Here is a 25,338-nt window from a genome sequence, read left to right on the forward strand (position 1 = left end):
ACAATAACTTCCCAATACCTATCACCTATGTGAGACAGTGAACTTCTCCTCTAAACCAATCTAAAAGTGCCAACATCACTCAGAAGATGGTGGCTAGGAAGAAGGAGGAAAAAGGACAAGGCACATCCAAATTCCTCCATCTTGAGACCCCCGAGCTGTCATTTTCAAAACCTCAAAAATCTATTTTTCACCTGGTGACAAACTACCTATTATTCTACTTAAACTCTTTTGACTTGTAATTCTTCATATTAAGATTGGTGATTGTTTTTTCCAAGGGCTAAATCAAAGGCACAGGCATCTTGGGCTCTGTGCCAAAGTCTCTGAGCCCCCGGGCAGCGGCTTGAGCCCTCCAGGGCAGGCAGAGGAATTTCCTGGGTTCTGATAGTTTGCTGCTTTCTAGAACTAAGGGAGGTCCCGCTGGTAGAAGCCTTCTGGTTTTTGCTCAGAAGCAATAGTGGCCAAAGAGCACTAATGTGGTTCCTCACATCCTGCTCCCTTCTCAGGGCTCAGCTTCTCAGTGTGGGCTAGAGGGGCTTAGTGTGTTTTTACTCTTAGATGCCTTGAGCAACAGGTGATGGACTAGAGGGGCTTTTTGTGTGGCTTTGTAGCAGAGGAGAACGCTGCAGGCTTTTTTTGGCATCATCTGTAGAGAAGGTGTGGTTCTGTGCATGAACTCACAAAGCAGCCCAGGGCACTGCTATTGTGATGTCAGCGGCCGCATGGCAGCGTTGTCAGGCAGAGTTGCTGTGCCGAGGCCCGGAAGGGCTCAGTGTGCAGAGCAGCTCTGCGGCACGCTCACTGCAGGGGAACCTGCTGATCGACGAGGTCTCTGCCAGCAGGACTCTGAGGTTTTTTGTTTTCTGCCTACAGGCTTTGTCCCTTGCAGATTGAGCAGCACTGCTCCAGCCATGGAGGGAGTGTGTGCTGCAGCTTTCACGGCTTTTACCGTGGCTTATTCCGGGTACTTTTTCACCCACCTGGCACGTAAGTAGACGTTTTTGTTCAGTGCAGCATATGGAAACCCAAATGCCACAAAGAGGCCTTCAGCTGGGTAACGCCCCTGCCCACAGCTCCAGCTAAGAAGGGCGTGTCTCTAGCCAGTGGGGCATGGGCAGCATTTGTGATGTAGCCTGCGGGGATTCCGCTCCTGCCGTGCCACGGCCTGTGGCAATGGAGTCTGGAGTCTCCTCAGTTTGCTGGCTCAAGCAAGACAACTTCCAGGATGGGAAGACTGGGAGAGCTTGGCAGGAGTCCTTGTAAAAGCTGTGCACTGCTCTCCAGGACTGAGGCAAAGTCCCTCAGTTCAAGGCTTCTTGTCTGCATTCCCTCATCCCAGCATTTGCCTTTGGAACTTGACACTTCCTGCGCGCTAAAAGAGCCATTTGTTCTGTGATGAAATCACAGAATGAGCTTGGTAAAGGCCTCTGAGATGGACATTTTTGAGGAGTTCTTGTATGCTCCCACACACAGCAGCTGTTCCTGTGCTGTGTCATGATAGGACTGCCACCATGGCTCAGAGGGACTTGGGTGAAGCCTCCCTGGGGAAAGGTTTTCAGTAAGCTCATGGCAATTGCTGCATACAGTGTCTTGAGCAGACTGAAATACAGCAAAGAGAGGAGCTGTAGCCGCTGCTTGGTGAGGTGGGGCAGAAGCAATGACTGTTAGAGAACCACTTGTAGACTTAGTCTCAAGTTTCTATGGGTTGAGTGGCCAAAGAGGAGACAAGGTAGACACCAGGCAGTATTTTGTGCTGCTGTTGTCTTGCTTGCTGTGTGCCACAAGGGATGCTGCTGGAGTGGTGTAGTGAAAGCAGAATGCTCTGTCTTTGGGTTGACTTTGGGGTGGGCATGGCCAGCACAGGCAGTTTTCTTAGAGCATCTGGTTCTTTTTCCCTTGTGTGTTGCAGGTCACATCAGCCGTGCCTGGAGAGAATCTGCTCTTTGGGTGAGTGGCAAAGGAGCCTCTGGCCTTGGTAGCATTTGGCAATTGCGGAGCAAGCTGTGAGCTGGGCCTGTTGCAGTCCGGTGCCAGCCTGGCTGGATGAATGAAAGTCCAGTCCAGGCCCTTTGCAGCAACAGCAGCAGCAGGAGGACCCAGGGCTGTTTTCTCCAGTTCCTTTCCAGAACTTTTAAGCAGCTGAAAGTGGTGGCTGCCATGATGGAATTTCTCCTGTACAAGAGAGCGCAGTCCCATCCAGCTGGCCCATTTTACTTGAGTCTGAGCACCTTAGAATCCCATTTCTCTGCAGATGCTTTCTCCTGAGTGCATCTGGGTCTAGAGCTGAATATAAAGGACGCTGCTGTCTGTCTGCAGAGCCCAAAGGGAACCTCGGAGCCTCCAGTGGCTGTGTGTCTTCCTGAAGAAGAGGCCCAAGGGGAGGAAGATGCCCAGCAAAGTGTACCTGCTGCCACTGCAGGGCCTGAGCATGCAGCATCAGTAAGTGGCAGCTCTGGGCAGTCCTGTGGCTGGAGCAAAGCATAGCTGCAAGTTTCTGATCAGACAGCACCTCCCGTGCCTGGCTGAAGATGCTGAGGGCTGGAATCTTTCCTGCCCTTCCCGCAGGCAGTGAGGCCTGGAACTTGGAAGTTCAGGGATCACCTTCCTACTGTTCTGAAAGAGGCTGTGAATTTGTCTTAGCAAGAGACAGGAGGTAGCATTAGGATGTCTTGGCATGCTGCTGGGGTACAAGTGAGGCCCTTGGTGGCCAGTGGCTGTGCAGGCTCCCTGTCCCCAGTGAAGAGAGCAGTGCAAAGGTGCAGTTCAGAAGCTTGCAGGATATGAGGAGACACTGTCCCCAGGAGGGACCTGGCCCTGCGCAGACAGCAGCTGTCAGTAGCTAAAGGAACAGCTGAGATGCAGCGGGGCCTGTAGCTGAATATAGGTGAGGTGGTGAATGCCAGGTTCTTTCCTGTCCCTCATGCTGCTGTGTGTCCCCAGAGCAGAAGGGCAGCGTCAGCACCTGCTCTGGCTGCCTCTGCACGCGAGGAAGAGGCTGAAGAGGAGGAAGGTGCTCATGAACCTGCCCCTGCTGTCAGCCCAGGCCCAGAGCAAACATCATCAGTAAGTGCCTGCTTTGGTTAGCAGTGAGTGTGGTGTCATTTTGTCCATGGTGTAAAAGCAGCCTTTGGATTTTGGGCCTTGAGCTGGAGAAGCGGGCTGCAAAAGCTGAGAGGTGAAGAGCCCTGGCTGTGGCCAGCAGCATCTTCCCAGGGGCTTGCATTTGAAATGGGATGGCAGGGGCACCTCTGCCAGGCACATTTGTGACCTCACTCATTTCTTTTCCCAGAGCTCCACCTCCTCTGTCCTGGCACCTGCAGGAGCTGCAGCAGAAGGCTCTGAAGGAGCCTCCAGTCCCCAAGCTGGCAAGTGCAGCGGGAGCAGCTCGTGCATCTGGAGCACCAGTAGCTCCTCTGGCAGCAGAGAGCAGCTGGGAGAGAGGACAGAGGACAAGTGCCTGGCCATGCTGAGTACGTCCTTTGTGATCCTTGTCTGCTGGAGCAGTGCCCTGTGTGTGCGTGTGTCGGCATGAGCTGTCCCAGCTCCTGTTCCTCCTCAGCTGAGTGCCAGCTCCTGAGGCCTCCACACAGGACCCGTTGTTGTGCTTTGAGGTGGTGAGGGGTCACCGGGGTGTTGCTCCTGCCTCTGAGAGCAGCTCAGCCTGGCTTGGCTTTGCCTGAGCTTCCCTGGAGGCAAAAGGCAAACCAGAGATTGTTTCTGGCTGAGCAGGAGGCCGTGACCCAGGCAATGAGTAGGCGCTCAAGGAGCTCCTGTGGGGCACGGCCAAGGTCATCTTCAGAACTCGGCCTTTCCTAAAGGCTGAGGCACCTCATTCCTAAGGCCCAGCACAGTAGGTTGGAACATGAGCTGCTGCTCCTGAAAGGCAGAAGGCCATTGTTTAGGCAAAATTGTCCTGCTCAAAGCTGCAGATTGTGCTTCTGCTGGAAGCACTTTGCAATATTCTTGCTGTCCTGCAAAGGGCAGCTGTTGAGAACAATTGATTCCAGGAGCCAAGATGCCTTTGATGTTTGCAAGGATTAAAGCTTTGCTTGAAGGTCACAGAGTGTTGATTGCCAAGACCAGCAAGGTTTTGTTATTCCTGCTGCCCTTAACATTTCTAGACAACAACCAGTTCTCTTGCTTACAGCTTTCTGATCCCTGCATCCTCTGACTGTTTCTGCACGTGCTTAGATTTTAGTTTAGACGTCTAGTTTGGTGCAGGCCATCTGTGCTGCAGGGCTGCTCGTCTTGCTGCTGTTGTTTCTGAGGTGGTGGTGGTGGTGGTGGTGCAGTGGTGCTGTTGTTTGCCGACTGCCTGAGTTGAAAGGGCCCAGAGTCGCAGAGAGTGGGGCTGCCTTTCTGATCTGCTGCAGGGTGGGATCTCTTTTGAAGTGAGCATCTTTCCTTGGGATTTTTCCAGAGATGCTGGTGAGCGAGGGAGATCCTGAGGCTGAATACACAGAGCTGGAAACCATTGGCAAAGGGTGAGTGCAGCCACAGTTCCTTCTTCAAAGGCAGGGCCTGTGCATTTTGCTGGTGTCACATCTCCCCAGAGCGACGTCAGGCAAGCTCCAAAGCTGTTCAGACACTGCGTTAGGATGATGCCTGATGATCTCTCAGTACTGGTCAGCATTTACAGCTGTGGTCCGAAGGCATGGCGGCAAAGACACCTGGACGCTGGCAATGTCTTTTCTGCGGCACAGAGCAGCACCTGGCAGATCTCCATTCCCTCAAGTCTGTTGCACCTGATTGCCGCTCTTCCTAGGAGAGAGCATTTTTGCATGTCTCAAAAGACTACAGAATGGGTGGGAATGAAAGGAGGAGAAACTTTGTTGCCTCAGAGGTCAAGTCAGCAGCTGACAGCTGTCAGGGAACAGCTCTGGGTAACATTTCTTTCCAGTATTTTGCTGAAACCAAGATTCAGTGGTCTGGATGGCCACCACCTAGCCTAGCAGCCAAAAGCAGAAATGAAAGAAGCAGCTCTCTTTTGTAGCTGAGGTGGCAAAAGACAAAGCTTCAGGGCAATGGCCAGTGCCAATGCACTCCAGAGGAAAAGGCATCATCTGGCTGATGGCAGAACCCTGGTGGATCCTGTGGGGTTTAGGCCTTTCCTGCAAAGGATCCACCAAGCTGTTCCCTTTGAAAGCCGGCTCTGCTGACTGGAAATGGGACTGATTTGCAACATTTTCCCTGTGAGAAGCCAAATGTACAAGAAGTCTCCAGAAAAGCAGAGTCCTCCAGGTGTCTGGGGCACCGAAGAGAAGCAGCTGAGAAGAGCTCTGGACTCAGAACGCCGCTGTCCAAGGAACCCAGTGTTTTGAGGACTTCTCCATTTGTGTGTGCAGCAATGGAAGCCTTTCCCCGCTCTGGCTGTGGCTGCAGCTGTGGCTGGGCACTAACTTCCTTGCAAGCTGGAGAAGGGATCTGTGTCTGGAGGCTTTCCTGCAATGGCTGTTCCGTGGCCTCAGGCTTCTCAGAAGGCCTCAGTAGTGGTGTTTGATTTTGGCAGACAGGCTCCAGGGAGAAGTGGGAGAAGGCCCAACTGGCAAGTTCCTGGAAAAATCCCACACATGTACAGATAGAGAAAGAGAAAAGGGGGGAAAGACCCACACGAGAATCTGTCCTATTCCATTTACTGTTTGCCCCAGGACTTATTTGCCATTGGACTGCAGTGTCTTGCAGTGGCAGGGACTAAAGGACTTCTTCTTTCTCCGCTGCTGTTTTGTTTCTAGGGGTTTCGGCACGGTGTGCATGGCAGTGGAGACTGCCACAGGAGAAGAGGTAAGCGCCAAGCAGCGCCGCAGCTTCTGCAGCTCTCGAGTGCCCTCCCCTCTGCTGTGAGCTGTGGCTGAGCTTTGGGTGGCCAGGAGAGCTTTGCTGCAAAGGCAGATGAAGTGCAGAGCAGTGTCCGCCCTGCCAAATACAGTGGGGACAGATTTTGTCCTTCTCAGCTGCCCCTGGGAATGCAAGGAGGCCAGAGGAGGACACGCTGGCTGGGTCTTAGCGCCCAGGTGGTGTCTCAGAGCATGGCACTGCTCTTTGGGGCTGCAGGGTTCCTGAGTTCTCTTTTCTGGCTGTTAGCAAATAGATGGGAATCGTGCTGATAGTTCTGTAGGCACCTGCAGTGCTGCCCTTGGAACTGTGCTTAGACAGAGTGGTCTGCAAGGAGTCTCTCAAGGGCCTAAGCCCTGCTCATAGCCCGGTGTATATCCCTAGAAGATCATGGCCTGGGTTATTTCGTTTTACAGTCAGGCAGTAATTGCAAAAGTCAGTGGTGTGAAGAAAAGTATTTGAGTGGAGCAGAATGAAAATTCCTGGAGTGAGGAAATGCTAGGATTGTGGTTTTTGGAGGTGTCCTTAATGATGTTTTCATCATTGTGGCATTTTTTCTGTGAAGTATGTAGGGTTGTATATCTTAGGAGGAATAGCCCTCAGGATGTTTTTAGGACAGCATTTTATCTGCCACATCTCTAACTGTTTGCTTTGTTGTTGTGCCATGGAGAATGCCAGTGACTGCTGGAGTAATGATCCAATCCCCTAGAAGTGCCAATGGTTTCCCAGCAGTTTTGCTCCATTTTTACTGGCACAAAATGGCTTTCTGCTTGTAAGAGGTGTGTGAATGAGCATGGGGATGATAAAGTAAGGCCACGGGAGAAGACTGGCCCTGGGCACAGTGAGTGTTGTTAGACGTCTGAGGTGGAGAGCTTAGAGCGTGTTTCTGCCAGGTTTCCAAGGCAGAGGCTATGTGGCTCTGTGTCCTGGGAGGTGCCCGAGCAGGCGGTCTGATGTCCTGTCACAAGGCAGCTTGGCCCAGCCCAGCACTATCATCCCATAATCACTGTCTCCATGTTGCCCTTGTGGTCCTGTGCCACGGACTTCTTTGGTTCATGGTTTTCCATGTCGTTTTAGGTGGCCATAAAGAAAATTAGTCTCCTGCAAGAGAGCAGCAGCGAACTGTGCCTGAATGAAATCCAGGTCATGCGTGGCAATAAGCACGCCAACCTTGTCAACTATGTAGACAGGTGAGTGGTTCTGCTGTTCTGCTGTGAAAGGTCATTCACATCCTGCAAGCCAGAGGTTCAAGCACTCCTTTGGTGGATGGCAGAGGATGGAGCTGTTCATTCCTGTTTCTGGGCTGATCTACAGTGTCTTGGGAGGAGATTGCATTGGGGCTGCATTACTCTTTCCTGGCATACCAAGTTTGAAGGGCGCTTTCAAAGGCCAGACTTGGCCCTATCTTACTGAGCCAACAGCCTCAAAGTTCCTGTGCTCTCTCCCCATGGTTTTGTTGGCTTTGGGCTTGGATTTTTTCCCCATGGGTCTGAAGTGTTGCCGAAGCACTGCAGATTGTATTTCCCTTGGCCTGTTCGTTGGTGTGGATAGCAAGCAGTGTTTTAGACTGCCCAGAGTTCAAGGCCTGTAGAGCGTAGTGAATGACTGCTCACTTCCTCCTGTCTTCCTCTGAGAGAGACACAGAAACAAGAATCCATCAGGTGGTGTGAGTGCACACCACACCTTCATCTCCAGGCTGTTGTTTCCTCCTTTCAGCTACCTGCTGGACGAGGAACTCTGGCTCGTGATGGAATACATGGACGGAGGTTCCTTACACGATGTCATCAGGGAGACTCGCCTGGCAGAAGGAGAGATAGCAGCTGTCTCTCGGGAGGTAAGGGATAGTGCCTGTGCTTCCCATGCCTTGGTCGGGATGGTCCTTCCAAATGGGTGACAAGGAGAGGAGAGATTTCATCTTCTGAGCCTCCTTGCTGCCTTTCTCTTATGACTGGCAGTAGCAAGAGCATCTGAAGTGCCTGCCAGTGTCCCTGCCCTTCTTCTAGTGTGTTTGTGTTTGCCTCTCTAAACACTTGCCTGGAGCCTGTGTGTGCTGCATTCCTTCCCTGGACGGGCAAAGTTGCTGGTGGCACAATGTAAAATAAGTGGCACAGACAAAGATACACACTGGGCTGTCATGGAGCTCAGCCTCCAAGAGAGCCTTGCACCAAAGGGGTGTTCGCAAAAGCATCCACTCTTGTCTGGCTGGAGAGAGCACAGCCACTGCAGCAGTGCTGCTTCAGTCTGTGGTTGCAGGGCAGTGGCCGGAGGAACAATTGTCCTTTCTCTTTCAGAAGCACACACACCCTCACTTAGAAAGGCACTGCTGTCCTTGTGTTGGAGCAGCAAGCTCTTGCCCTTGCCAGCAGCCTGTCGTGCCATGGCTCAGCATGGCCCAGGAATGTTGCAGTGTTGCAGATGTGCCACTTCCCCGCTTGTGGGATGAAATCCACTTAGGCTGGTGTTTCTTTTTCCTCTCTCAGTGCCTGCAAGGCCTGGATTTCCTTCACTCCAAGCAAGTGATCCACCGGGACGTCAAAAGCCACAACATTCTCCTGGGTCTGGACGGATCCGTCAAGTTGGGTGGGTGTTGTTGGCCAGGCTCAGCTCTGGCAGGCTGCGGTGTGGGGCTGCCTTTGGGTGACTGCCGGTTCCCTGCAGTGGTGCCTGTGGCAGTCCAGGCTGCCCTGATACAAGTGCAGAGCAGAGCCCCAAGGTGCAGGGAGGTGTTGCTGGGAACAAGGGCTCAGGAGTGCCTTTGGCTTGTGCGTGTGTCCCTTCCCAAGCAAGGCACTTACAGTCTAATAGCTTCAGGGCACTAAAAGCCACTGCCTGAAAGCTGGGGCTTTTGCTAACTGGCCAATTCGGTATTTCCTCGGCTGCAGGCCAGAGGAATGGCAGCATGGCCCCTTGCTGGCAGCCGGGTTCCACGCTGCCCTCTTGGACATTGGTACAGCGGGGATTTCTTTGTTTTGCTTTCCTCATTCACGCTGGCCTGTTTTTTCTCCTCAGCTGATTTTGGCCTTGCTGCTCAGCTGACCGCTGAGCAGAGCAAACGGAGATCAGCTGTTGGGACCACTTACTGGATGGCGCCAGAAATCTTCACCAGGAAGCTCTATGGCCCCAAAGTGGACATCTGGTCCTTTGGCATTGTGGGGATCGAGATGGTGGAAGGGGCGCCTCCTTACCGGATGAAAACCTCCCGCACGGTGCGCTGCAACTGCTCTCAGATACTGCTGACACCCAAACACAATCTGCTCCCATTCTTCTGCCTGGCAAGCTTGCTAACACCTGGAAATGAGAGGTGCCAGGCTGCATAGTCTCTCGTGCTCCTTGTCCAGATCGTCCCCTTGCCATTTCAGTGCACGAACCGCACAAAAAATGGTGATGCCTTTTGCTTGACGGAAGCTTTGACAAAAGGGCAAAGCTGGGCTTTTAGTCCCCATCAGCCAGTGAAATCAGGGGTGAAGGCAAGAGCCTTTGCCTATTGGACTGGCTATGGCTGCCTGTGGCTTTGTGTTCTTTCAGTAGGGGTAGGAAAGGTATCTGCCAGGCTCTGGCAGGGAGTAAAGTGCCACGGGAGAGTGGAGCCTGTGCCGTGGGGTGTGTGTGAGCAGTTTGGGGTGCGAAGGAGACAGGTAGAGCCTGGCATTTCCTTCTTCTCTAGGTTCAAGAGCTGATCAGCAGCGGGGGCAGGCCAAAGCTGCAGAAGCCCAGGCAGCAGTCGGCGTGGTTGCGAGACTTTCTGCACTGCTGCCTGGAGAGGGACGAGGACAGGCGCTGGTCTGCCCAGGAACTGCTGCAGGTAAAAGGCAAAGCGGCTGCAGGCTGCGCCAGCTGCCCGCTGCCAGGGGCTCCTCATCTGCTCAAGTCCAAGGCGTCTGATGGGGCCCGCTCCTAAGAATCTCCCCTCTGGGGGCTTGCAAAGGAAAACAAAGGAGAATCCTGGCCTAGGATGCCTTGGAAGGAGCCTTTCAAGGTCACCTAGACCAAATCTCCTTAAGCTGAAGACATCTGGAGTCACGGATTTGTGGGATTGGGTGCCATTTTGCCTCATGTAGCAAGGTCCTGGATGTGGAGACAGTGGTGCCCAGAATGCCCTCCTTTTCTTCTTTCTGTATCTTTCTGGTAGCCAGAGAAAGCCTGTTTCAGCCTGTGAGGAAAGTACAAGTTCATGTTTTTCTTTTTCTCTTTGGGCAGCATCCGTTTGTAACATCAGCCAAGCCGACCTCCGAGCTGACGCCTCTGATCATGGCCACGCAGCAGTTTATGGCCAACAGGAGATACTAGCCCTGGAAGAGGCCATTGTTGTTGTTTGCAGTTTGTAGTTTGTAGTTTGTAGATTATAGCTCGTAGTTTGTAGTTTCTAGATTATAGCTCATAGTTCGTAGTCTCTTTATTCGAATAGGCAAAATAAATACTATAATAAATAAAACCTTCACTGTGCTGGAAGCTTCCCTTTGTTCTCACCCTGTGAATAAGCTCTAAATTTGCTTCTGAATGCTCAGGTGTTTCTTCGATGTGGGAAGACACATGGATGGGGATTTGTGGCATGGTTTGGAAACGTGCAAAGGTCTTCTTCCTTCAGTGCCTGCAGGCCACAAGCTCTTGTGGAGATAGAGGCATTGCAGCTGTGGCTAGAGGAGCAGAGTAGGGCAGAATGGAGCAGAGCAGTGGTGTCACTGCTGAGGAGGCTGCTGTGGCTGTGGGCAGAGGGGGAGGGAGCCGGGCTTCTCCAGGGGCTCAGGCGCAGGTGAGTGTCCAGCGGGAAGGCAAGTTCTGCCACGGGAACCAAGGCCAACATGAGGGAGCGAAAACTTGTGCAGTTGGGACCTGCCTGAGCCACTGTGGAGGCCTGTGGGCCTGCTAGGGCACTTCCTGGGGCTGTGGCCTGGAAGAATGTCCCCTAGACTTTAACCTCTCCCATGGTCTCCTGTTTATCGTTTCAATATACATTTGATACCGTGATTATTGAAAATCATTTACTTTGCTATGTTTGGTGGTAACTGATGGTATATTTGACTAGCATTTAAATTTAAATTTTGGTTGCACAATATTTCCCAGTTTTCATGTTCTTCCCCCACTTCCCTGAACCCATTGTCCCTGGGAAGGACAGGCCAGGAGATGGAACCTGCTCAAGAGCAAGCAAAGGCGAGCCACCAGCCATCTGCCATCTCCCCTCCTCTTCTGACCCCTTGTCAGGATGGCACCGGCCATGGCGTCCTGGATTCTACCCTAACCCACTTTCTGACTGCCCTCAACCCTGCCCCTGCTTTCCTCTTGTATTAGCAGACTCCCATTTTTGCTGCAATACATATTTCAGAGGTCAGAGCTACAATAGAAGTTGAGAATAAAACAGCTGGAGGACCGACTCTGTTGCCCCCACAGGAGTTCTGTGCCCTGCACCACCGGAACGTTCCCCCATTCTAGTCCCCCATGAAACCTTTTCTTTTGACATGTGTGTTTGCTGAAGGCCACGCGGGAAAGGTGTCACCCCAAGTCTTTTGGCTTTGATTTTCTGTTCTCTTTTGTTTTGTGGGTAAGTGAAAGGGAATGAAGTGGCGGGGAGCCATCTGGGAGTCAGGGCCCGAGAAGTGAGGGAAAATGAAAATTGTATTTACTTATTGTTTGCTTATGTCTGCAATATCAACCCACCTGTTCATTTTAATTCCCAAGTTTAGTTAAAATCTACTAAGTATTGTGTTGGTTTTAGGTATAAGAAGATATTATTTTTACTATGATTGTTATACCTTTCATTTTAAATAAAACAAAAAAGGGGGAGTGTGGGGGTTTGTCCTGGAGGGCACGGGCCAAAAATGACCACACAGCCACACATCAGACAACAATGACCAACACCAAGGCTCAGGAGAAGAGAAGCCACAACGGATTGTCCCAGTCTCTCTGCAAGGCTCTCAAGTCCCTGGGCCTTACCCAGGTCGGCAGAGAGTGGGGGGGGTAGCCCCACCACGGCCGACTGCAGGGAGACACTCTCTGTGCCCCGAGGGTGCTGAGGGCACTCAGGCTGGTTGCCTTCGCTGCAGCAGAGACGACCGAGACGTCGGTGGAAGAGGAAAGGGGCCGACTCCCAGCAGGGGGTATTCCAAGGTTTTATTAAGGAGTCCCGAGGGAGCTCCTATACCTCAGGGGGTTCCTCCTGCCGAGAGCGCTGGGGGATGTTCGGGGCTCACATTTAAAGGGGGGAGGAAACTAACATAGATAAAATCCTACTGACCAATAGGTATCTCTGGGGGATGGGTGCTGGGGGGACAGACATACAAAACAGCGTATGGGGCAGGACTTGGGGGGTTGACCCTTGGCCCCTGGCTAATCACTCGACAACTTGGACCGAAACTTCTAGGTAGGGGGCTGGGATGTCGAGGTGACTGGCAGAGAGCCAGGGTGGGGGTTTTGGAGATCTTATCCCAGGAAAGGGATAACACAAGTAGAGGGAAGAGGAGGGGGGGGGTATAGTCTGGGATAAACCATTTGGGAAAAACATGGGGATACAAGACAAACTACTTCAAAGTATTACAAAATATAAGAACGCACTACAACAACGGATGACAGCCAGAAAACTTATGGTGAGCTGATCATGAAGTGGAGAGGACTCTGGGGCCAACTGGGAGTGGCCATGCAGATCAACAGCCTGTCTGAACCCGTCAGGGCACAGGGAAAACAGGTGATGGCTTTGGGATGGGCACCCAAAGCTGCCAACACTATCCCCCAATGCACCATCCAGCACCAAGAGAAGACTTGCTGAATTTTATCAGTATTTCATCCAATTACTCTTTTTTTTTGTTTGTTTTTTCTTTTGGCTAGTTTCAACTTCTGTCCATAGTCCTCTCATTCCTTTGAGATTTCTACCTCTGCTTTTCTTCGCACCTTCCCCTCCCTGATTGTCAGCTGAGCTATTTACAGATGGCTTTTCTCACCCACCTGGTACCTGATGTGTGTGCCAGCACCAAAATAATTCTCCTTATTTTGCCCCTAACTGCCTTCTCTTTGGGGCACTGTCACAGCTGGCAAAGCTTCAGTCTTTCACATGTGTTTTTTGGCCAGTAAGTGGGTAAGGGCTGGCAAAGCAACTTCCTAAGGCATCCAGAGCAATGCACTGCAAGCCAGACCTGTTCTCTGAAAGGACTTCAGAATTCCCACCATGGAACTGAGGCACTGTTGACAGAGCACTAGACTGTGAAAGGCTTTGAAAGGGGATAGGAAGCTCAGCTTGCAAATGAGACCAAGAGGAGGTAGGGTCAAGAGATGTGGTGGCCACACATCCCGAGGTAAATAGCCTTTGGCTTTCCTGGGGCCTTCCCCCACATGGGGCTGCCACTCACCTGGCCATTTAGGAGCTGGGTTAGGGGCTCCAGACACAGGTGTGGAGCCTTTGGTGTGCCAGGGATCAGCGGCCACAGCTGGGCTGGGATGCAGGCCTGGGGGTGTGGGGCGTGCAGAGTAGGGCATGGCCTCAGCAGAGCAAGGCTTGATCTGCCCCTTTCCCCACCTACAAGCGCCTGAAAGGGCTTGAGCCAGCAATGTCCTCCAGTGTCTCACAACAAGGTTTCCAGGTTCCTGTGCTTCTTGGCTGTCAAGACTCCAGAGATTTGTGGCTGGATATTAAGAAACTTGCACATTTGCTTCCCTCCCAAAGAGGCATCCTGAGCGTTGTTTTTTCTTTCTAAGGCCTTCCCTCCTTTCTATGTCCTCTTCTTGAGATAGTCCAGGGAAAGCCTCTCCTCTCTCCCCTTCTCCACCACAATGGAGGGGGACAATGGAAAAACCAATCTATGAGAAGCTGAGAATGTTAGAGTTATAATGTAGTGAGGGGAAAAAAAAAAGCAGCAGTAGACGACAATAGGAAGAAAATTGTGCGAAAGAGGTAATGGCTTAAGCAAGAAAGGTGCAGTGTCACACGGGGCCCCTGGAGCAAAGACAGGATGGCCAGGGCTTCCAGCATGGTTCTGATGGTAGATGGGGGCTGCTGGTGCTGCCGGGAGCTGCTCTGGCCCTGCAGTGGCAGTTTGCTGCTCCCTCTCTGCGGCAGTGCTGGTGGCAGTGGCGATGGTGATGGGTGTCTGTCTCTCCCTGCGGAGCTCTGTTTGGCACTGCCGCTGCCATCAGTCCGCCACGCCGGGCGTGTCCGTGGCAATGGGATCTGCCGCTTTGCTGCCTCTTCCTCCCAGCCTGCTGGGCTGCACTTGGCTTGGCTGCACTCCCTTTGGGCTTGGCTGAACTCGCTTGGTATCAGTGTGAACACTCTGGCTTGCCTTGTTCTGCTGGAGAAGAAAAACAGTCGCACATGCCCCCCGGCCCTGATGGTTTCAGCTGTGTGTCAGAGCTGTCATTTCAGTGCCACCCATCTCAGCCCTGTGTCCAAAAAATTACTGAGGAAGGACAAAAGTGGGGGGAAAAAATGGTGGTGGTGCTTTGGTGCCAAGGCCTCTCTGCTAGAGTGAGTCAGAGAGAAGGATCCTCCTTGCATTTCCTGTCATGGCGTTTCCCTGCTGAAATCACAGCCACGGCTGTGATGTAAAATGCTTTGAATAAATAGTGCTGAAAGACACATGGCCTTGTCTCTGTACCTAGGAGGAAACTCTAAATGTCATTGAAGTCGTGCTTCTCCCTGTTTGCTCTTGGAATCTCTGCTGGTCAGAGTGACCCTGAGATGCGTTAGAAAGTCTCTTTCCCCAGCCCGGCAGTTGATGAAGGAGTGGGAACTCTTCTGTTCTTGGTCTCAAGGTTGTTTATTGTTTCTTATCTATAATATTCTTTCTCCAACGTGCCAAGGTCTGTCTAGCAGCTTGGGTTGAGGCACACTGCCCACCTCAGAGGCAGTGTTGTCTTTTTATACCCAAAACTATGTGTACACTATTTACAATAACTTCCCAATACCTATCACCTATGTGAGACAGTGAACTTCTCCTCTAAACCAATCTAAAAGTGCCAACATCACTCAGAAGATGGTGGCTAGGAAGAAGGAGGAAAAAGGACAAGGCACATCCAAATTCCTCCATCTTGAGACCCCCGAGCTGTCATTTTCAAAACCTCAAAAATCTATTTTTCACCTGGTGACAAACTACCTATTATTCTACTTAAACTCTTTTGACTTGTAATTCTTCATATTAAGATTGGTGATTGTTTTTTCCAAGGGCTAAATCAAAGGCACAGGCATCTTGGGCTCTGTGCCAAAGTCTCTGAGCCCCCGGGCAGCGGCTTGAGCCCTCCAGGGCAGGCAGAGGAATTTCCTGGGTTCTGATAGTTTGCTGCTTTCTGGAACTAAGGGAGGTCCCGCTGGAAGAAGCCTTCTGGTTTTTGCTCAGAAGCAATAGTGGCCAAAGAGCACTAATGTGGTTCCTCACATCCTGCTCCCTTCTCAGGGCTCAGCTTCTCAGTGTGGGCTAGAGGGGCTTAGTGTGTTTTTACTCTTAGATGCCTTGAGCAACAGGTGATGGACTAGGAGGGCTTTTTGTGTGGCTTTGTAGCAGAGGAGAACGCTGCAGGCTTTTTTTGGCATCATCTGTAGAGAAGGTGTGGTTCTGTGCATGAACTCACAAAGCAGCCCCGGGCACTGCTATTGTGATGTCAGCGGCCGCATGGCAGCGTTGTCAGGCAGAGTTGCTGTGCCGAGGCCCGGAAGGGCTCAGTGTGCAGAGCAGCTCTGCGGCACGCTCACTGCAGGGGAACCTGCTGATCGACGAGGTCTCTGCCAGCAGGACTCTGAGGTTTTTTGTTTTCTGCCTACAGGCTTTGTCCCTTGCAGATTGAGCAGCACTGCTCCAGCCATGGAGGGAGTGTGTGCTGCAGCTTTCACGGCTTTTACCGTGGCTTATTCCGGGTACTTTTTCACCCACCTGGCACGTAAGTAGACGTTTTTGTTCAGTGCAGCATATGGAAACCCAAATGCCACAAAGAGGCCTTCAGCTGGGTAACGCCCCTGCCCACAGCTCCAGCTAAGAAGGGCGTGTCTCTAGCCAGTGGGGCATGGGCAGCATTTGTGATGTAGCCTGCGGGGATTCCGCTCCTGCCGTGCCACGGCCTGTGGCAATGGAGTCTGGAGTCTCCTCAGTTTGCTGGCTCAAGCAAGACAACTTCCAGGATGGGAAGACTGGGAGAGCTTGGCAGGAGTCCTTGTAAAAGCTGTGCACTGCTCTCCAGGACTGAGGCAAAGTCCCTCAGTTCAAGGCTTCTTGTCTGCATTCCCTCATCCCAGCATTTGCCTGTGGAACTTGACACTTCCTGCGCGCTAAAAGAGCCATTTGTTCTGTGATGAAATCACAGAATGAGCTTGGTAAAGGCCTCTGAGATGGACATTTTTGAGGAGTTCTTGTATGCTCCCACACACAGCAGCTGTTCCTGTGCTGTGTCATGATAGGACTGCCACCATGGCTCAGAGGGACTTGGGTGAAGCCTCCCTGGGGAAAGGTTTTCAGTAAGCTCATGGCAATTGCTGCATGCAATGTCTTGAGAAGACTGAAATACAGCAAAGAGAGGAGCTGTAGCCACTGCTGGGTGAGGTGGGGCAGAAGCAATGACTGTTAGAGAACCACTTGTAGACTTAGTCTCAAGTTTCTATGGGTTGAGTGGCCAAAGAGGAGAGACAAGGTAGACACCAGGCAGTATTTTGTGCTGCTGTTGTCTTGCTTGCTGTGTGCCACAAGGGATGCTGCTGGAGTGGTGTAGTGAAAGCAGAATGCTCTGTCTTTGGGTTGACTTTGGGGTGGGCATGGCCAGCACAGGCAGTTTTCTTAGAGCATCTGGTTCTTTTTCCCTTGTGTGTTGCAGGTCACATCAGCCGTGCCTGGAGAGAATCCGCTCTTTGGGTGAGTGGCAAAGGAGCCTCTGGCCTTGGTAGCATTTGGCAATTGCGGAGCAAGCTGTGAGCTGGGCCTGTTGCAGTCCGGTGCCAGCCTGGCTGGATGAATGAAAGTCCAGTCCAGGCCCTTTGCAGCAACAGCAGCAGCAGGAGGACCCAGGGCTGTTTTCTCCAGTTCCTTTCCAGAACTTTTAAGCAGCTGAAAGTGGTGGCTGCCATGATGGAATTTCTCCTGTACAAGAGAGCGCAGTCCCATCCAGCTGGCCCATTTTACTTGAGTCTGAGCACCTTAGAATCCCATTTCTCTGCAGATGCTTTCTCCTGAGTGCATCTGGGTCTAGAGCTGAATATAAAGGACGCTGCTGTCTGTCTGCAGAGCCCAAAGGGAACCTCGGAGCCTCCAGTGGCTGTGTGTCTTCCTGAAGAAGAGGCCCAAGGGGAGGAAGATGCCCAGCAAAGTGTACCTGCTGCCACTGCAGGGCCTGAGCATGCAGCATCAGTAAGTGGCAGCTCTGGGCAGTCCTGTGGCTGGAGCAAAGCATAGCTGCAAGTTTCTGATCAGACAGCACCTCCCGTGCCTGGCTGAAGATGCTGAGGGCTGGAATCTTTCCTGCCCTTCCCGCAGGCAGTGAGGCCTGGAACTTGGAAGTTCAGGGATCACCTTCCTACTGTTCTGAAAGAGGCTGTGAATTTGTCTTAGCAAGAGACAGGAGGTAGCATTAGGATGTCTTGGCATGCTGCTGGGGTACAAGTGAGGCCCTTGGTGGCCAGTGGCTGTGCAGGCTCCCTGTCCCCAGTGAAGAGAGCAGTGCAAAGGTGCAGTTCAGAAGCTTGCAGGATATGAGGAGACACTGTCCCCAGGAGGGACCTGGCCCTGCGCAGACAGCAGCTGTCAGTAGCTAAAGGAACAGCTGAGATGCAGCGGGGCCTGTAGCTGAATATAGGTGAGGTGGTGAATGCCAGGTTCTTTCCTGTCCCTCATGCTGCTGTGTGTCCCCAGAGCAGAAGGGCAGCGTCAGCACCTGCTCTGGCTGCCTCTGCACGCGAGGAAGAGGCTGAAGAGGAGGAAGGTGCTCATGAACCTGCCCCTGCTGTCAGCCCAGGCCCAGAGCAAACATCATCAGTAAGTGCCTGCTTTGGTTAGCAGTGAGTGTGGTGTCATTTTGTCCATGGTGTAAAAGCAGCCTTTGGATTTTGGGCCTTGAGCTGGAGAAGCGGGCTGCAAAAGCTGAGAGGTGAAGAGCCCTGGCTGTGGCCAGCAGCATCTTCCCAGGGGCTTGCATTTGAAATGGGATGGCAGGGGCACCTCTGCCAGGCACATTTGTGACCTCACTCATTTCTTTTCCCAGAGCTCCACCTCCTCTGTCCTGGCACCTGCAGGAGCTGCAGCAGAAGGCTCTGAAGGAGCCTCCAGTCCCCAAGCTGGCAAGTGCAGCGGGAGCAGCTCGTGCATCTGGAGCACCAGTAGCTCCTCTGGCAGCAGAGAGCAGCTGGGAGAGAGGACAGAGGACAAGTGCCTGGCCATGCTGAGTACGTCCTTTGTGATCCTTGTCTGCTGGAGCAGTGCCCTGTGTGTGCGTGTGTCGGCATGAGCTGTCCCAGCTCCTGTTCCTCCTCAGCTGAGTGCCAGCTCCTGAGGCCTCCACACAGGACCCGTTGTTGTGCTTTGAGGTGGTGAGGGGTCACCGGGGTGTTGCTCCTGCCTCTGAGAGCAGCTCAGCCTGGCTTGGCTTTGCCTGAGCTTCCCTGGAGGCAAAAGGCAAACCAGAGATTGTTTCTGGCTGAGCAGGAGGCCGTGACCCAGGCAATGAGTAGGCGCTCAAGGAGCTCCTGTGGGGCACGGCCAAGGTCATCTTCAGAACTCGGCCTGTCCTAAAGGCTGAGGCACCTCATTCCTAAGGCCCAGCACAGTAGGTTGGAACATGAGCTGCTGCTCCTGAAAGGCAGAAGGCCATTGTTTAGGCAAAATTGTCCTGCTCAAAGCTGCAGATTGTGCTTCTGCTGGAAGCACTTTGCAATATTCTTGCTGTCCTGCAAAGGGCAGCTGTTGAGAACAATTGATTCCAGGAGCCAGGATGCCTTTGATGATTGCAAGGATTAAAGCTTTGCTTGAAGGTCACAGAGTGTTGATTGCCAAGACCAGCAAGGTTTTGTTATTCCTGCTGCCCTTAACATTTCTAGACAACAACCAGTTCTCTTGCTTACAGCTTTCTGATCCCTGCATCCTCTGACTGTTTCTGCACGTGCTTAGATTTTAGTTTAGACGTCTAGTTTGGTGCAGGCCATCTGTGCTGCAGGGCTGCTCGTCTTGCTGCTGTTGTTTCTGAGGTGGTGGTGGTGGTGGTGGTGCAGTGGTGTTGTTGTTGGCCGACTGCCTGAGTTGAAAGGGCCCAGAGTGGCAGAGAGTGGGGCTGCCTTTCTGATCTGCTGCAGGGTGGGATCTCTTTTGAAGTGAGCATCTTTCCTTGGGATTTTTCCAGAGATGCTGGTGAGCGAGGGAGATCCTGAGGCTGAATACACAGAGCTGGAAACCATTGGCAAAGGGTGAGTGCAGCCACAGTTCCTTCTTCAAAGGCAGGGCCTGTGCATTTTGCTGGTGTCACATCTCCCCAGAGCGACGTCAGGCAAGCTCCAAAGCTGTTCAGACACTGCGTTAGGATGATGCCTGATGATCTCTCAGTACTGGTCAGCATTTACAGCTGTGGTCCGAAGGCATGGCGGCAAAGACACCTGGACGCTGGCAATGTCTTTTCTGCGGCAAAGAGCAGCACCTGGCAGATCTCCTGTCCCTCAAGTCTGTTGCACCTGATTGCCGCTCTTCCTAGGAGAGAGCATTTTTGCATGTCTCCAAAGAATACAGAATGGGTGGGAATGAAAGGAGGAGAAACTTTGTTGCCTCAGAGGTCAAGTCAGCAGCTGACAGCTGTCAGGGAACAGCTCTGGGTAACATTTCTTTCCAGTATTTTGCTGAAACCAAGATTCAGTGGTCTGGATGGCCACCACCTAGCCTAGCAGCCAAAAGCAGAAATGAAAGAAGCAGCTCTCTTTTGTAGCTGAGGTGGCAAAAGACAAAGCTTCAGGGCAATGGCCAGTGCCAATGCACTCCAGAGGAAAAGGCATCATCTGGCTGATGGCAGAACCCTGGTGGATCCTGTGGGGTTTAGGCCTTTCCTGCAAAGAATCCACCAAGCTGTTCCCTTTGAAAGCCGGCTCTGCTGACTGGAAATGGGACTGATTTGCAACATTTTCCCTGTGAGAAGCCAAATGTACAAGAAGTCTCCAGAAAAGCAGAGTCCTCCAGGTGTCTGGGGCACCGAAGAGAAGCAGCTGAGAAGAGCTCTGGACTCAGAACGCCGCTGTCCAAGGATCCAGTGTTTTGAGGACTTCTCCATTTGTGTGTGCAGCAATGGAAGCCTTTCCCTGCTCTGGCTGTGGCTGCAGCTGTGGCTGGGCACTAACTTCCTTGCAAGCTGGAGAAGGGATCTGTGTCTGGAGGCTTTCCTGCAATGGCTGTTCCGTGGCCTCAGGCTTCTCAGAAGGCCTCAGTAGTGGTGTTTGATTTTGGCAGACAGGCTCCAGGGAGAAGTGGGAGAAGGCCCAACTGGCAAGTTCCTGGAAAAATCCCACACATGTACAGATAGAGAAAGAGAAAAGGGGGGAAAGACCCACACGAGAATCTGTCCTATTCCATTTACTGTTTGCCCCAGGACTTATTTGCCATTGGACTGCAGTGTCTTGCAGTGGCAGGGACTAAAGGACTTCTTCTTTCTCCGCTGCTGTTTTGTTTCTAGGGGTTTCGGCACGGTGTGCATGGCAGTGGAGACTGCCACAGGAGAAGAGGTAAGCGCCAAGCAGCGCCGCAGCTTCTGCAGCTCTCGAGTGCCCTCCCCTCTGCTGTGAGCTGTGGCTGAGCTTTGGGTGGCCAGGAGAGCTTTGCTGCAAAGGCAGATGAAGTGCAGAGCAGTGTCCGCCCTGCCAAATACAGTGGGGACAGATTTTGTCCTTCTCAGCTGCCCCTGGGAATGCAAGGAGGCCAGAGGAGGACACGCTGGCTGGGTCTTAGTGCCCAGGTGGTGTCTCAGAGCATGGCACTGCTCTTTGGGGCTGCAGGGTTCCTGAGTTCTCTTTTCCAGCTGTTAGCAAATACATGGGAATCGTGCTGATAGTTCTGTAGGCACCTGCAGTGCTGCCCTTGGAACTGTGCTTAGACAGAGTGGTCTGCAAGGAGTCTCTCAAGGGCCTAAGCCCTGCTCATAGCCCGGTGTATATCCCTAGAAGATCATGGCCTGGGTTATTTCGTTTTACAGTCAGGCAGTAATTGCAAAAGTCAGTGGTGTGAAGAAAAGTATTTGAGTGGAGCAAAATGAAAATTCCTGGAGTGAGGAAATGCTAGGATTGTGGTTTTTGGAGGTGTCCTTAATGATGTTTTCATCATTGTGGCATTTTTTCTGTGAAGTATGTAGGGTTGTATATCTTAGGAGGAATAGCCCTCAGGATGTTTTTAGGACAGCATTTTATCTGCCACATCTCTAACTGTTTGCTTTGTTGTTGTGCCATGGAGAATGCCAGTGACTGCTGGAGTAATGATCCAATCCCCTAGAAGTGCCAATGGTTTCCCAGCAGTTTTGCTCCATTTTTACTGGCACAAAATGGCTTTCTGCTTGTAAGAGGTGTGTGAATGAGCATGGGGATGATAAAGTAAGGCCACGGGAGAAGACTGGCCCTGGGCACAGTGAGTGTTGTTAGACGTCTGAGGTGGAGAGCTTAGAGCGTGTTTCTGCCAGGTTTCCAAGGCAGAGGCTATGTGGCTCTGTGTCCTGGGAGGTGCCCGAGCAGGCGGTCTGATGTCCTGTCACAAGGCAGCTTGGCCCAGCCCAGCACTATCATCCCATAATCACTGTCTCCATGTTGCCCTTGTGGTCCTGTGCCACGGACTTCTTTGGTTCATGGTTTTCCATGTCGTTTTAGGTGGCCATAAAGAAAATTAGTCTCCTGCAAGAGAGCAGCAGCGAACTGTGCCTGAATGAAATCCAGGTCATGCGTGGCAATAAGCACGCCAACCTTGTCAACTATGTAGACAGGTGAGTGGTTCTGCTGTTCTGCTGTGAAAGGTCATTCACATCCTGCAAGCCAGAGGTTCAAGCACTCCTTTGGTGGATGGCAGAGGATGGAGCTGTTCATTCCTGTTTCTGGGCTGATCTACAGTGTCTTGGGAGGAGATTGCATTGGGGCTGCATTACTCTTTCCTGGCATACCAAGTTTGAAGGGCGCTTTCAAAGGCCAGACTTGGCCCTATCTTACTGAGCCAACAGCCTCAAAGTTCCTGTGCTCTCTCCCCATGGTTTTGTTGGCTTTGGGCTTGGATTTTTTCCCCATGGGTCTGAAGTGTTGCCGAAGCACTGCAGATTGTATTTCCCTTGGCCTGTTCGTTGGTGTGGATAGCAAGCAGTGTTTTAGACTGCCCAGAGTTCAAGGCCTGTAGAGCGTAGTGAATGACTGCTCACTTCCTCCTGTCTTCCTCTGAGAGAGACACAGAAACAAGAATCCATCAGGTGGTGTGAGTGCACACCACACCTTCATCTCCAGGCTGTTGTTTCCTCCTTTCAGCTACCTGCTGGACGAGGAACTCTGGCTCGTGATGGAATACATGGACGGAGGTTCCTTACACAATGTCATCAGGGAGACTCGCCTGGCAGAAGGAGAGATAGCAGCTGTCTCTCGGGAGGTAAGGGATAGTGCCTGTGCTTCCCATGCCTTGGTCGGGATGGTCCTTCCAAATGGGTGACAAGGAGAGGAGAGATTTCATCTTCTGAGCCTCCTTGCTGCCTTTCTCTTATGACTGGCAGTAGCAAGAGCATCTGAAGTGCCTGCCAGTGTCCCTGCCCTTCTTCTAGTGTGTTTGTGTTTGCCTCTCTAAACACTTGCCTGGAGCCTGTGTGTGCTGCATTCCTTCCCTGGACGGGCAAAGTTGCTGGTGGCACAATGTAAAATAAGTGGCACAGACAAAGATACACACTGGGCTGTCATGGAGCTCAGCCTCCAAGAGAGCCTTGCACCAAAGGGGTGTTCGCAAAAGCATCCACTCTTGTCTGGCTGGAGAGAGCACAGCCACTGCAGCAGTGCTGCTTCAGTCTGTGGTTGCAGGGCAGTGGCCGGAGGAACAATTGTCCTTTCTCTTTCAGAAGCACACACACCCTCACTTAGAAAGGCACTGCTGTCCTTGTGTTGGAGCAGCAAGCTCTTGCCCTTGCCAGCAGCCTGTCGTGCCATGGCTCAGCATGGCCCAGGAATGTTGCAGTGTTGCAGATGTGCCACTTCCCCGCTTGTGGGATGAAATCCACTTAGGCTGGTGTTTCTTTTTCCTCTCTCAGTGCCTGCAAGGCCTGGATTTCCTTCACTCCAAGCAAGTGATCCACCGGGACGTCAAAAGCCACAACATTCTCCTGGGTCTGGACGGATCCGTCAAGTTGGGTGGGTGTTGTTGGCCAGGCTCAGCTCTGGCAGGCTGCGGTGTGGGGCTGCCTTTGGGTGACTGCCGGTTCCCTGCAGTGGTGCCTGTGGCAGTCCAGGCTGCCCTGATACAAGTGCAGAGCAGAGCCCCAAGGTGCAGGGAGGTGTTGCTGGGAACAAGGGCTCAGGAGTGCCTTTGGCTTGTGCGTGTGTCCCTTCCCAAGCAAGGCACTTACAGTCTAATAGCTTCAGGGCACTAAAAGCCACTGCCTGAAAGCTGGGGCTTTTGCTAACTGGCCAATTCGGTATTTCCTCGGCTGCAGGCCAGAGGAATGGCAGCATGGCCCCTTGCTGGCAGCCGGGTTCCACGCTGCCCTCTTGGACATTGGTACAGCGGGGATTTCTTTGTTTTGCTTTCCTCATTCACGCTGGCCTGTTTTTTCTCCTCAGCTGATTTTGGCCTTGCTGCTCAGCTGACCGCTGAGCAGAGCAAACGGAGATCAGCTGTTGGGACCACTTACTGGATGGCGCCAGAAATCTTCACCAGGAAGCTCTATGGCCCCAAAGTGGACATCTGGTCCTTTGGCATTGTGGGGATCGAGATGGTGGAAGGGGCGCCTCCTTACCGGATGAAAACCTCCCGCACGGTGCGCTGCAACTGCTCTCAGATACTGCTGTCACCCAAACACAATCTGCTCCCATTCTTCTGCCTGGCAAGCTTGCTAACACCTGGAAATGAGAGGTGCCAGGCTGCATAGTCTCTCGTGCTCCTTGTCCAGATCGTCCCCTTGCCATTTCAGTGCACGAACCGCACAAAAAATGGTGATGCCTTTTGCTTGACGGAAGCTTTGACAAAAGGGCAAAGCTGGGCTTTTAGTCCCCATCAGCCAGTGAAATCAGGGGTGAAGGCAAGAGCCTTTGCCTATTGGACTGGCTATGGCTGCCTGTGGCTTTGTGTTCTTTCAGTAGGGGTAGGAATGGTATCTGCCAGGCTCTGGCAGGGAGTAAAGTGCCACGGGAGAGTGGAGCCTGTGCCGTGGGGTGTGTGTGAGCAGTTTGGGGTGCGAAGGAGACAGGTAGAGCGTGGCATTTCCTTCTTCTCTAGGTTCAAGAGCTGATCAGCAGCGGGGGCAGGCCAAAGCTGCAGAAGCCCAGGCAGCAGTCGGCATGGTTGCGAGACTTTCTGCACTGCTGCCTGGAGAGGGACGAGGACAGGCGCTGGTCTGCCCAGGAACTGCTGCAGGTAAAAGGCAAAGCGGCTGCAGGCTGCGCCAGCTGCCCGCTGCCAGGGGCTCCTCATCTGCTCAAGTCCAAGGCGTCTGATGGGGCCCGCTCCTAAGAATCTCCCCTCTGGGGGCTTGCAAAGGAAAACAAAGGAGAATCCTGGCCTAGGATGCCTTGGAAGGAGCCTTTCAAGGTCACCTAGACCAAATCTCCTTAAGCTGAAGACATCTGGAGTCACGGATTTGTGGGATTGGGAGCCATTTTGCCTCATGTAGCAAGGTCCTGGATGTGGAGACAGTGGTGCCCAGAATGCCCTCCTTTTCTTCTTTCTGTATCTTTCTGGTAGCCAGAGAAAGCCTGTTTCAGCCTGTGAGGAAAGTACAAGTTCATGTTTTTCTTTTTCTCTTTGGGCAGCATCCGTTTGTAACATCAGCCAAGCCGACCTCCGAGCTGACGCCTCTGATCATGGCCACGCAGCAGTTTATGGCCAACAGGAGATACTAGCCCTGGAAGAGGCCATTGTTGTTGTTTGCAGTTTGTAGTTTGTAGTTTGTAGATTATAGCTCGTAGTTTGTAGTTTCTAGATTATAGCTCATAGTTCGTAGTCTCTTTATTCGAATAGGCAAAATAAATACTATAATAAATAAAACCTTCACTGTGCTGGAAGCTTCCCTTTGTTCTCACCCTGTGAATAAGCTCTAAATTTGCTTCTGAATGCTCAGGTGTTTCTTCGATGTGGGAAGACACATGGATGGGGATTTGTGGCATGGTTTGGAAACGTGCAAAGGTCTTCTTCCTTCAGTGCCTCCAGGCCACAAGCTCTTGTGGAGATAGAGGCATTGCAGCTGTGGCTAGAGGAGCAGAGTAGGGCAGAATGGAGCAGAGCAGTGGTGTCACTGCTGGGGATGCTGCTGTGGCTGTGGGCAGAGGGGGAGGGAGCCGGGCTTCTCCAGGGGCTCAGGCGCAGGTGAGTGTCCAGCGGGAAGGCAAGTTCTGCCACGGGAACCAAGGCCAACATGAGGGAG

General features: G+C 52.4%; 2 protein-coding genes across 2 annotated transcripts; both read left to right on the top strand.

The window, feature by feature from the left end:
* The first annotated feature begins 908 nt into the window (after nucleotides 1–908).
* On the top strand, nucleotides 909–10,116 carry LOC143692262 (serine/threonine-protein kinase PAK 3-like). Its single transcript, XM_077172173.1, has 12 exons — nucleotides 909–984; nucleotides 1,907–1,944; nucleotides 2,314–2,436; nucleotides 3,287–3,467; nucleotides 4,418–4,481; nucleotides 5,730–5,778; nucleotides 6,907–7,019; nucleotides 7,546–7,663; nucleotides 8,310–8,409; nucleotides 8,839–9,035; nucleotides 9,494–9,631; nucleotides 10,027–10,116. Exons 1-12 carry the CDS (start codon nucleotides 909–911, stop codon nucleotides 10,114–10,116), a joined length of 1,287 nt encoding a protein of 428 aa, XP_077028288.1.
* A 5,492-nt stretch (nucleotides 10,117–15,608) lies between these two features.
* LOC129133170 (serine/threonine-protein kinase PAK 3-like) lies at nucleotides 15,609–24,817 on the top strand. Its single transcript, XM_077172174.1, has 12 exons — nucleotides 15,609–15,684; nucleotides 16,609–16,646; nucleotides 17,016–17,138; nucleotides 17,989–18,169; nucleotides 19,120–19,183; nucleotides 20,431–20,479; nucleotides 21,608–21,720; nucleotides 22,247–22,364; nucleotides 23,011–23,110; nucleotides 23,540–23,736; nucleotides 24,195–24,332; nucleotides 24,728–24,817. Exons 1-12 carry the CDS (start codon nucleotides 15,609–15,611, stop codon nucleotides 24,815–24,817), a joined length of 1,287 nt encoding a protein of 428 aa, XP_077028289.1.
* The last annotated feature ends 521 nt before the right edge of the window (nucleotides 24,818–25,338 follow it).

The sequence above is a fragment of the Agelaius phoeniceus genome, chromosome Z (assembly GCF_051311805.1).
Source record: "Agelaius phoeniceus isolate bAgePho1 chromosome Z, bAgePho1.hap1, whole genome shotgun sequence".
Classification (NCBI taxonomy): Eukaryota; Metazoa; Chordata; class Aves; order Passeriformes; family Icteridae; genus Agelaius; species Agelaius phoeniceus.